Source organism: Pan troglodytes, chromosome 2, assembly GCF_028858775.2.
Source record: "Pan troglodytes isolate AG18354 chromosome 2, NHGRI_mPanTro3-v2.0_pri, whole genome shotgun sequence".
Lineage (NCBI taxonomy): Eukaryota > Metazoa > Chordata > Mammalia > Primates > Hominidae > Pan > Pan troglodytes.
The window spans coordinates 81,752,139-81,764,732 of record NC_086015.1 but is presented as its reverse complement, the minus strand read 5'-3'; the positions used below and the strand labels follow the sequence as shown (position 1 = coordinate 81,764,732).

Here is a 12,594-nt window from a genome sequence, read left to right as displayed (position 1 = left end):
CCCCTTGCCCCAAGAACAGAGAGGGAAGCTCTCTGAAGTTTCCTTATCTGACTGAGAAAAGTTCTTCCAAAAGAAACACAATTGCCTTAAATCCCCTGTCTGAAATCTCAGTAACCTGCAAAGATTAATCACCAAAGAAGAATCTAAAGGTCATTACCATGCCTACTGGACAGACTGTTCGACTATTCTTCTTGGGGTTGTTATCTGAGACTTTACATAATAAGACAACCTTTGCTTGCAGTGCAGTTCTGCCCCTCACCTTCCCAGAACTTGTCACCACCTCTCCCAGAGGCCAGAGGAACTTTGTCTATTTGTTGGGCCCACTCATCTTCTCTGAAAATCATTTAATCTTCCTGTAAAATCGCCTACTATTCCCACTTCCCTCTATCCTATGAAGAGGGTAATTAAGCTTCAACCATCTAGCCCTTCTTTGAGTTTTATACTTTGTGTGATTCCCTTGCACTTACATATAAATACATTTGTATGCTCTTCCTTCCATTAAACCGTCTATTGCCAGGTTATTTCAGCATACTAAAAGACTTAAACCTTTAGAGGGTGAAGGGAAAAAATATCTTTGCCTCTATACCAGAAACGCATGAATATACATGGTCATTCCTTCCACAGCCTATCTAGTTCTGTTTTATGTTGTAATCTCACTGTGCACAGAGGAAAAATTCTCATTTGTAATAAACATATTTTTAAGATAATAGATACCAATACTTTATAGTTTTTTTATTAAAATGGCACATTTATTCAGTCAAATGAGAAATTATCTTAAATGTATTCACTCTCAGTTGTATCGAATATAAAAATTATACTACTGAATAATATCAGAAAGTTAAGCAATTACATACTATTTCTGTGGGTTGGTTCTCACTTAAAAACTTCACATACAAATGTTGCATGGATCCTCTGAAGAAATAAAATGATTACATGCCATTTGCCTGTTTCTGTGTGTTTCATTTTGAATTTTAATCAACTGATGAGTCTGATTATAAATTTCCTTTGAAAACAGTTATTTTTCTGCATGCAGAATCAGTCAGCTGTTTTGATTTCCATTTTATTTCATATCTATTCAATTTCCTTTTAAATCAATTCATGTATAAAATTTTACTGTTATAAATATTATTCAATTGGAAAAACTGGAAAAAGCATTTGAGATATTCATCACCTTAAATTACTTTCTCTTATAATTTTTGAAAATGGTGCAAAATTAGATGTAGTTAATGTGGTTTATGGCTATCATTTATACTTTAACACTCATGTACTGCATGATCAACAGAAGCTTCTGGAGATTTTATAAAAGAGCTAAAACATCAGCTGGGTGTGGTGGCTCACGCCTGTAATCCAAGCACTTTGGGAGGCTGAGGTGGGTGGATCACGAGGTCAAGAGATGGAGACCATCCTGGCCAACATGGTGAAACCCCATCTCTACAAAAAATACAAAAAATAGCTGGGCGTGGTGGCACACGCCTGTAGTCCCAGCTACTTGGGAAGCTAAGGCAGAAGAATCACTTGAAACCGGGAGGCAGAGGTTGCGGTGAGCAGGATCACACTCCAGCCTGGGTGACAGAGCAAGACTCTGTCTCAAAAAAAAAAAAAAAAAAGAGCTAAAATATCAATATTGCAGTGTAAAGATATAATTCAGATTGGTGCAATTATTAATATTTCATGTACACTTGATTTACATAATTTTTGTCTCTTGTAGTCTCATCCAAATGTTTTTAAATCTTTTCAAGGCTGTATAAATTGTAATTAACATTCAAATACAATTGTATTAATAATGTTAAAGAATAAAATACATCTATTTTGTATTTTGAGACTGAAAATTCAATCTCTCTGGGCCATGATTTTAATTTAACTCACACTTATTCTTTCTTCCTTGTCATCAATTCGAACTTTGTCTTTTTTCCAGTAGATGGTGGGTTCTGGGTGTCCCCGGGGAGGCTGGCACTCCAGGATTGCAGGCTCTCCAGCTGCCACTACAACATCTGTGGGGTTTTGTCGGAAGTCATCTCGTAACACTGAGGAAAAATAATTACAGGAAAAGAAAACTCAACGACAGTAACTTACGCTTTTTGTTGTACAAGGTAACTTCAAGTCTTGTTTACCTTGTTCTAGTAAAAATTGCCTGGATTTTTACTGAGAACATAGCTACATCCACCTTAAAATATTCTGGAGCCAACTTAAATGATCATCAACAGGAGAATGGCTGACTAAATTACCATGCACCTTTGGTGAAAAATTCAACTTTAAAAATGAAATCAGTCAAAAAAATGAGAAATATTCATGTACAGTTCTGTGATTAATTAAAAAAACAAGGTGCAGAACCCTTCATTAGTATAATTCTATTTTCTATATAGAAACTCATATATGTGTGTGTGTGTGCGCGCGCATATATATATGCATGTGGTTTGTGAGCCTGCAAGCCTAATGATCTGTGAGGGAAAGTGGGGTGAGAATTATTTGAGAAAGTCCTTTCTCATGACACAAACATAGACAAGATCCACACTGTTTTCATTACACTTCAGAAGACAGATTCATAGTTCACCCTTGCAGCAAACTAGCACCCACATACGCAGGGCTACATTTTCATTCTGCAACTCCACCTGCCGAGTGACATCTGGGCAGCGTGACATTCAGGGCAGAGATATCCCTTATAGCAGTTTTGCCTGTCTGAAATTTCCCTCCTTTCATTAAGGAGAACAGCAGGTTGGACCTTTGCTGTAACCACCGAAAATCTGGCATGCCTGCCTCTCCAAATGTCACCTATCTATCTACTTGTGCTTCTCTGCTCCTGACAAGAAGAAAAGCCTGGAGAGATGGCTCAGCCCTATCGGACTGCGTTTAGGTGGTAAATCAGAGCTACATTAATTTTAGGGTAAACATTCAGAAAAGTAGTTGAGATCAGCAAATGTACCATATACTGCAACTGCCTCTGCTTTTCCTGACTGGCTTCACTACTTCTGTTCTTGGACATTCCAACACCGACATGTTTGGTTCCAAAGTACCTTGAGGTAAAATGAACCTACACACACACACACACGCACACACACCCACAGACACATGCACACATCAAGCTGTTTGAAATCAACATTAGGCAGCTTGTGGTAGCCTGTTATGTAAATCATGTGCCGCGACTGGGGATTAGGTCAAACCAACTGCCTTCCGTGTCCTATAATGAGACCCACTTCAGCGCTCTGCTTCTTTGTTGTGCCAAGTCTGTAGGTTAATTGTCATTCTCCAAATAAATAAAAATCCCTGTCCTTAAAAGAGCTCCAGAGAGTCAACTCAGTGACTTCAGCGTTTTTCTTTTCTCGTCTTTTGCAACACACCCTTTAACATGGTTTTCCATCTTAATGAAGTCATGGCCCTTTATGAGATTAGAGCACCTTGTCTCTTATTGAAGGAGCAGTAAGAAATAATTCAGCACAAATTGTTCACTCTCAGTTTATAAGCTGATTAATTTACTGATTTCACTGCTAAAGAAATGTGTTCCATTTTAGCACTGTGAACTGCATATTTTTGGCCCCCTTGTCTAACTGGCAAGAAAGGTGTGATTTATATGCATAAGGATTTGCTTCTGAGTGGGCTGAGGAAAGTGTGCATTTAAATGTGACATTCATGCAACTGATGAGAAGGGGTTAACACCGTGGTTCCCTCTTGCAGGTAAATCCTCCAGGGAGAGCAAGCTGGTGACTCATTTATATTCTAAATACAGAACAGCTGCCTATTTATGCAATGTTAAGAAGTGCAAAAATATGGTAACAGGGTGATGAGCACCCCTACAATATCCGGTACTGGCAACAAATGGTGTTTTTGCAGGCCCTCAATCTGTTCCAAAATGGCACAGCTGGCCAGTTGAAGGGCCTTCTCCAGATCTGCTCTCCTAAAAAATGGTATGCCAAAAAGCCTAAGCACAAGTAGTACTTAATACCATTGCAAATCATTCAGAAATACAACGTTACACCAATTTTCCACAATCCATTTTTTTTTAAAGGTCCTTTGACATGTAGGACAAAAAGAAGAAAAACATCATAACAAACTATAAGGACTGGTACTCTTCAACAATAAAACATGTGCTTATGGCATTCAACAAAAAGGGGGAAAATGACTCCAATTTGCAAATGAAGCCAAGAAATCTAACATCAACTGTAATTTTAGGCTTTCAGACTATTCACCCAGAGAGTAGGGTGAGATAATGATATAATTGATACTGTACCCTCTTCAACTTGTAATGTGCTCTTTGGGGTTTGTATAGTACTCAGTAAATCCGTTTGTGTTTAGTGATATCATTTATTTAACCCTAAGTCTTCAGGATATTATAATATGTTTCTTCTCTCTCTCTCTCTCTCAGTTGAAAAACATGCTTTTCAGCAGGTTCCACCATAGGGAGCCTAGAACGTATTTTTAGAAAAAGGAGTAAAATCATTTTTACTCTTCTCAAATTTTGAAGGAAGATATGTATATTCTGATATTTGTTTATATGTTTCTGGGGTCTGTATTTACATTCATAAATGTAAGAAAAGTAAAATAAAATAATATCTATCAGTTCCCATTTTTGTGCTAATTATTCATTTCTGCCTTGGATTTTGCCCTGTGCTCTTTATCATAGCCGATAAAAACAAGAAAGTGTTAGCCATGGTGAAGTATTCCCATGTGTCGGATTAAGAGAACTAAAATGGTCTGGTAAATGTAGAAAATAGCAAAGCAATTTCAAATTCTAAATTGAATGTGTGTGTGTGTGTGTGTGTGTGTGTGTGTATTCCCCCTAAATCCTCTACCCTAGAAATAACTGAAAACTATATTTTCAAGTGTGACTTGACACGTATGTCAAAAGAAGAGCACATACCACAGTGTGTGTTACCTAACTCTCCAAAAAGTCATTAAATATGATGAAGAGAAATAAATTCAATGACAGGGTAGCAGCAGTTGTGTTTTAAAGAAAAAGGATATACTGTTTCCATAATGGCTGTATTAATTTACATTTCTACCAAGTTGTAGGGGCCAAGGGAAAGCGTCCCCTTTGCCTCTGATGTTTCACTGAAAAATCGACTCACAAAAAGCAGATTAATTGGAGAAAAGGTACACAAATTTATTAGCGTACCCTGAGGAGAATCACAGAGTAATTGCCTAACACCGCTATGGTATACCAATGCTTATATACTCCGTTTCTTAGGGGAAAGGGAGATGGGGAAGTATAGATAATTTTTAGGCGGATTCAATAACCTTAAAGAACATACAATAGCCTGGGACTAAGTCTTTTCGGCTCACAAGGGGACGATGGTTTTTGACGAAAGTTTGCCCAGGTTTGTTGTCCAACTTCAGTCTTCCTTTCTGCGATATCATTTGAGCTCATGAAAATTCAGGGAAGGGGCCAGAGGTAATGGTTTTCTTCTTTGGTAGGTCCGGACTTTAGGCAGGTAAGAAACTTTGGAGAACAACTTCATCCTGTGCTTCAAGAGACACAGAGGATTGAGAGATGGGGGTTTGGAGGAAGGAAGGTCAGAGAGATCTTGAGGCTTCCTCCTCAGTTCAGCATGTCCAAGTGCTGCTATAGGAGCTAGAAATTATTTAGGCAGATAGTGAGGGTAAACAAGTCCTCAGCGAGGCTTCCCTTTTAACAAAAAACAGCCCCAAATAATTTCTAACAAAGAGCAGCCTGCAGCCGGGGGCGGTGGCTCACGCCTGTAATCCCACCACTTTGGGAGGCCGAGGTGGGTGGATCACGAGGTCATGAGATCGAGACCATTCTGGCTAACACGGTGAAACCCCGTCTGTACTAAAAATACAAAAAAAAATTAGCCTGGCGCAGTGGCAGGTGCCTGTAGTCCCAGCTACTCGGGAGGCTGAGGCAGGAGAATGGCGGGAACCCGGGAGGCGGAGCTTGCAGTGAGTCGAGTTCATGCACTCCAGCCTGGGCGACAGAGCGAGACTTTGTCTCAAAAAAAAAAAAAAAAAAAAAAAAAAAGAGCAGTTTGTAAAATCGAACTGCAGACATAGACAAGCAAGCCGGAAGCTTGCACGGGTGAATGCCGCAGCTGTGCCAATAGAAAGGGATACCTGGAAGCCAAGTCTATTCAACACGGAGGCTCCATCTTCTTCTTCTTCTTTTTTTTCTTCCACCACAGGTGCAGTAAAAAAGCAGGCAACATCGTGCCGACCAGGTACAGAACTCATCCGCATAATAAAAGGTTGGGATGGGGTGGCCACCTTCTTCACGCTCTGTGTAAATGACACACCTGCCCCAACCAATCCTCTAAACCCTGTGGGAATCAGACACCGCATCCTCAAGCTCACCTATAAAACCAACCGCATCTCGTCGCACCCTGGGAGATACGCTCGGAACCCCTCCCTCTGCACAAGGGAGCGATTCTCCTTTGCCTATTAAACCTCTGTTCTTAAACTCAGTCCTTGTGTGTCCATGTCCTTGATTTCCTTGGCACGAGGCAACGAACCTCGGGTATTACCCCAGACGAAGGACACTGCTTCAGTGACATATTTCAGGGTATCAGTTTCTGAGCCCCAACAAAATATACAAGGGTTCCCTTCTCTCAACACCCTTACCAATATTTATCTTTCATCTTTCAGATAACAGCTTTTCTAACAGGTGTACATTGTACCCAGTAAATATATAATATATACGATTGCTTGTCAAATAAAAATAGAATTTTTAAAATTTCATTTGAAAAGAAAAGGGATATAGTAGGTACATTCTAATATAGAACTTGCTATCAGATCTAAGTTAGAATACAGGGTTTCAAATCTCCATGGGGTGAGGTGGGGGGGATATGTAAATGGCTAGAACCCGAATATTCACTTCCATATGTGAGCTGGAAAACACATATAAATAGTTCACTTAGCTAGTCATAATATAACCTGAATTATATTTGCATGTTTTTTACATTGGGATGCACCATGACTTAGGAAATTATTTTGGAAAATTGGAGCATTCTAAATTACTACCTTACGACATAGAGATTTTTGACAAATTAAAATTCTGCAAGTATGTATTGAATGCTGTAATGTGACAAACACTCTCCTATGACCTGGTTAAGAAATAGATTAACAAGAATGACATGACAGTGCCTGTGATAGACCCTTGTTCTGTTCTCCAGTGGTCACTCCCTTCTGTTATTTATTTCCCTTTGTATATCCCCTCCCCTTGAGCATGAACTAGACCTGGCGATTTACCTTCGATGAACAGAATGTTACAAAGTGGTAGGATGCCACTTCCAAGATCAGTTTATAAAAGATTGTGACCTTCATGTTTTTGCCCTCTCTCTCTCTCTCTCACTGTGGCTTAGAAAATGATACCCCAAAATACGCCACTTCAGACTTTAAACTAAGAGCACCCAGTGAGTAGCAAATGGAAGAAAGAGCTTTCTCTAAAGATCCCCTGTCTACCTAAAGATGCTGTCCTCCAGAAGGTATTCAATTAATTCCTTTCTCAGATATCTCATTAACCAGGGGAAATCGGCGCATCCTGCAGGAGGAAAGACCAGAGTTGACACCGCACCCAGAGCCCAGGGAAATGTTGTCCCAGGCCACCCTTTGTTCTTCAGGCCAATTCATCTCCTCAAAAAAATCACTTATTCTTCTAAAATTGCCTGTGTCTCCCACTTTCCTCTCCTCTATGAGGAGAATAATTAAGCTTCAAGTATTTGACCTTTCTTTCAGTCTCATATTTTGTGTGGCTTCTATGCACATGTGTGCACAGTAAATATGTAGCCTTTTTCTCCTGTTAATATGTCTATTGTCAGTGTATTTCAGCAGACTAAGTTATTGAATCTTTAGAGGGAAAGTCTGAACTCCTCTCTTACTCTCTTTTCATATACTTTCTCTGATCATGCACGGTGCCATGTTGCAGAATGGAGAAGCCCATTTGGCAAGGATCTGAAGTCAGCTTCCAGCCAACAGCTGGCAAGAAACCAAGGCCCTCAGTCCAAAAACCCTAGAGGACTCAAGTCACCACTGAATTTTGTAGTAATTTGTTATGAAGCAATAGGTAACTAACAGAGTGCCTTTAAAAAGTTTTATGTCCAGCTGTGATTTTAGAGCTTATATCTTTGGCTCCTGCTTCCTTATAATCCCATATCCTTTCCCACCCCAAACCCTCTCTGTTTTGTCTTAAATCAATAGTTCTTAAAATTTTTTTTTAACCTCAGTCTAGGCAAATCACTACTTAGTCATTTCCATCTTAGTTTATTAAAACAAATTAGCAATGACAATGAGGTGAGACTGTATAACTAATGGACTTCTGAAAGATACATTTCTAAACCACAATGTGCACATGATCCCAACTAAAGTTATTAGAAGGGTAAAGCCTAAAATGTTACTGATAAAAGAATTGGCACACATCATTGAATAAAGAATACCATCCACAACCAACTAAATATTACGAGAAAGATAATCTAAGAAATAATTGTAATGAAAGGTACGGCCAACAGCAGTTGAAAACCACAGGAGACCCAAACAACACTGAACACAAGTATTTCCTGCCGGCAGGTTTTCTTTCTGTGTATGTGTCAGAACTGCTGGAGTTATGTGGCACAATGACATCCAAACTTCTCAGTAGAAGACCGACCTCTAGCCTGAAGCAGTTCCTTATATGACATACATTTTAGTTTATGAATACAGTTTCAGTAAATTATGATAAATAGAAGCATACTCAGGAGCCTTTACTTATCCATATATATAATATATATAATTATGTGCTGATTTTCAGTAAGAATTTTTTAGACTTGCTTTTAAAAATTAATTAACAGGCACATATAATGACACTTTTAATCTATTTTTAAAATAATTTGTTCTATGATAATAGCTAAAATTTAGTGAGTACATACTATGTGCCAAAGATAGCGTCATGGATATAGAATAGGTCACTGGAGCCTCATCTATTGTGTTAGGTAAGCACAGGGTTTCAACCCAGTGTGTCTGACACTAGAATTTATACACAGTCATTATGCTGCACTGATTTGCAATATCATCTGGGTCTATTCATCCTCTCTCCACTGCCCTAGTTCAGAATGTCCTTATATCTTCCTTGAATTACTGTAAGAATATCCTATTTGACCTTTTTCTCTGATTTCTCCTTTAAACTTTCCATTGTAGCTATTATGAGTTAGCTAAAATGCAAATGTGATCATGTCAATTCCCTTTTTAACACTTTTTAATGGCTCTTAAGATAAAATTCTCTCCTTAATATGATTTCAAATGTTGTTTGGAATCAGGTCCCTGCATATATCTCCAGGCTCATCAGGGACATTTCTGTAACCTCCATGCCCTAGGGATATGAAGGAACACCTAATTATCATTGTACGTTGGCATATGATGGTCTTTCTGCCTGCAAGTAACTCCTAGCTGTCCCTTTGTTCTCTTACTTTTGCCTGTGCCTTTCTGAAGTACATACTGTTCATTCAGTGTCAACTTTGGACTCACTCATCTGAAGTCTTTCCTTATCTACTTAACTGGACTGGGTAACCCTCCAAAGAGCTCTCTAGTTGAAGGGTATCAGAAAAGTTAACCAAATAATGTCGATTGGTTGATTGAATTGATGTGCTCTCCTTCAAGATGTGTGCTGCACCCCTTTTTTATGATATAAAATAGACCACAGTGTTTTAATTTGGTTTTAAAATGTCATTTATGAAGAACAATTTGAATTGTTTGGATTTAAGAAATAGAGTCCTTGGCTTGCCTATCTACATACTCATATATCTGTAAAATAAAAGCCAGACAGTTCAAGAAGGTCAAAAATCAATGACTCAAGGAATAAAACAGATTTATGTCAGCCAAAAAAACTGGTAGCACAAATTATAGGTACATCATATTAAATTATTCCAATGGACTAAGAGAAAACAAAATGATGGTCACTCATAAAACTACCACAGATTATTCCCCTAGCCCTACCAACACCACTGCCACCACCACCACCACCAGTTACCATAGGGAATGACTGAGTGTAACCCCAACCAGCATGCAGCTCAGAACTTCCACTCTGCACATGAAAAAAACACCCTATCTCTTCCTGGACTACATGGCTATAGGTGGCAGCCACGCTTTGACCCCAGGGGGAGCCCGATCCTCAGGATGAAACTGGAGCTATGTACAAAGTGTAAAAAAATCTGGGCTCTTAAGGACATGGCTGGACAAATTAATTCTGAAAACTGTGCAAACTCTGGACTTTCTAGGTATGTTTCCTTTTATATTTAAGCCAGTGTAAGTTTCCTTTTTCAACCAGAAGCTCCCCACTGACACGGCATAATAATTCTGTATTTTTCTGAAGTTTTAATGACTAAACAACTGAATAAAGATTGTCATTCACAAGAAACTACTTTATTACATTTGGTACAATTGAACAAAATATGGTCAGGATGGGCAGGCTAGCCACCAGTTAAATAGACAATAACATCTGAACATGTGGGCATAAGTCATAAGTGGTTTCTTCTGCACAGAAGGGGAATGGGAAAGAAAGAAATCAGTGGGGAGACATCCGGGGGCCGCTGTGCAAGCTGACACTCTGGCACCCTGTAGCATGCTGACAACTCCAAAATGAGAAGCTCTCACCCCCACCTCCAATGAGATTCTGTGCACAGGCACATTCACTGAGCAAATGATCCAGATAAACCAGCGGTAGGAATTGGAGCATGTTGAATAAACAAGAATGCCCTGTGACTTGTTCATTTTCAAGTCATAGCATTTTGTGAAGTCTAGTATTCTGCAGGGAATAAAACACACAAACACAAACATAATTCACACAGGAGGAATGGCCAGCTTTGAGTTTCTTAGCCAAGTCTTTATTCTTGAATCCTTTTTTTAGCCATGTTCTGTCCTCACCCACAATATAATTTGAAGTCCTGCTAAGAGTGCCAAGTCTTCCTTAATGTTTTCCACTTATGTTTAAAACTTGCTGAAGGATTCTTAGAAATTGCATGGAAACATCGCGCTCTCTGTAATTTGTATCCATAACCTCTGTAATGCATATGTTCTCCTTGGGGACCAAGTGTTGAGATCATTCATAAACTCTTGGATCACATGTGGCACTGCAAACTGGTGACATCTGACCACGGCAGACTCTAGGCCTGTCTCTGGCAATCATTTGCTTTGGTTTGCAGTTAAAGAGCCAGCAGTTGGCATGCCTTCAACACTTGGAAGTCCTATTTTTGGCAAAGCCTAGCATGTGATATTTGACAGGGATCTGCATAGCCTATCCATTAGCTTATGAGGAAGCTGTGGATTGAAGCTGATTAATGTTTAATCAGTTCCTCTTCTTTCTCCCTTAAAGAGCCATCGCCCACAGAATTGTTCACGTGGCATTGCTGTCTCCAAAATCACAGAAAGCTCAAAGAAACCAGATCAAGTTAGAGACTGTGTCCAAACATAGCATGTGAGGAGGACGGTTTCTAGAAATGCTAGTATTAACTTAAACATGTTCAAGGCAATGTCTTGCTCAGCTGCAGAACAAAAACCCATCTCACAATGCTCCCAACGCATTCTGTTCTGCTCCACAGGCAACTGTCTTTCAGCACCTGCCCAGTTCGGACAAAACTGTCTTGGCTTGCTCAAAGCAATGCTTATAACTTTGGGCATTAGAAGATATAATACAGTCAATTTAAAATTAAGAACTACACAGGCTAGCTTTTTTTTTTTTATATTAGTGTTTTTTAAGATGGTAACAAGGGGAAACACCAGATTGTTTCAAGGTTATAATACTGCCTCCTACTTTTCTTAGATCTGGGTTTGGGTATAGATAGATAAATAGATAGATGATAGATAGATAGATAGACAGACAGATAGATGATAAAGCCAGCAAGCCCACCAGTTTTAAAGAATTTACATTTACAGGATGATTACAAATAACCATCTGTCTGCTTCTAGCTTTTCAGTCTGGTTCATGTCCCATGGGCCTCGGGTCTTCAGACAAAGTAGTTAGGCTGCTAGGCACCAGGTAGGCGTGTTACAGGTGCTTTGTAGAATGCCTGCCTGGTTTCCCTACTGCTTCTCATTTTTCTCTAACTCTCTGCATTCCTTCCTCATTTAGCCCTTACCATTAGACCAAAGAAAACAAAAATTAAATTATTAAATCTCCTTTACATATATTTATACAAAATTTGAATTCAATACATTTGTTTACATGCACTTCTAAATTAAAATATATCTAAGTATATATTTAAATCCAAATTTCAGGATTCATTACTGATTTATAGCTATAGTTGTCCATTTGAATAAAGGAAATAGAGTGTTATCGAGTACCTATTAATGTGCTGCATTATTCTGGATCCCAACAGATCGCCTCTCTCCTCCCACCTTATCAGTCCTTATCTGAAGATATTAGCTTTTACAGCATTCCACTGCACAGTTCACAGAGGTACACAGTTTCAGCAGCATCTTTTGTCATTCTAGCTCTCCTGGTATCAACGTGTTATTGCTCCAATATTTCTCTACTGTTGTGTATTCTGATGTGCATGATCAACATGAATTACAATGCCAAGTAACTGCCAGATGTCATGAGTTATAAACTCAATAGTCTAAGGATTATTACACATTAGGGCACCCTACAGTGCAAGGGTGTCCTGGAATTTATGTGTTATTTAT

At 39.0% G+C, this 12,594-nt stretch overlaps 1 protein-coding gene across 33 annotated transcripts in view; it reads right to left on the bottom strand.

Moving 5' to 3' along the window:
• Window positions 1–12,594, bottom strand: part of ROBO2 (roundabout guidance receptor 2) — a 1,748,072-nt gene that overhangs the window by 172,643 nt on the left and 1,562,835 nt on the right. For all 33 annotated transcript variants that reach the window (XM_063806020.1, XM_063806025.1, XM_063806033.1 and 30 more), the window contains one exon: window positions 1,867–2,024. In XM_063806020.1, the coding sequence (XP_063662090.1) occupies window positions 1,867–2,024 (158 nt within the window). The remainder of the gene's footprint in view (window positions 1–1,866; window positions 2,025–12,594) is intronic.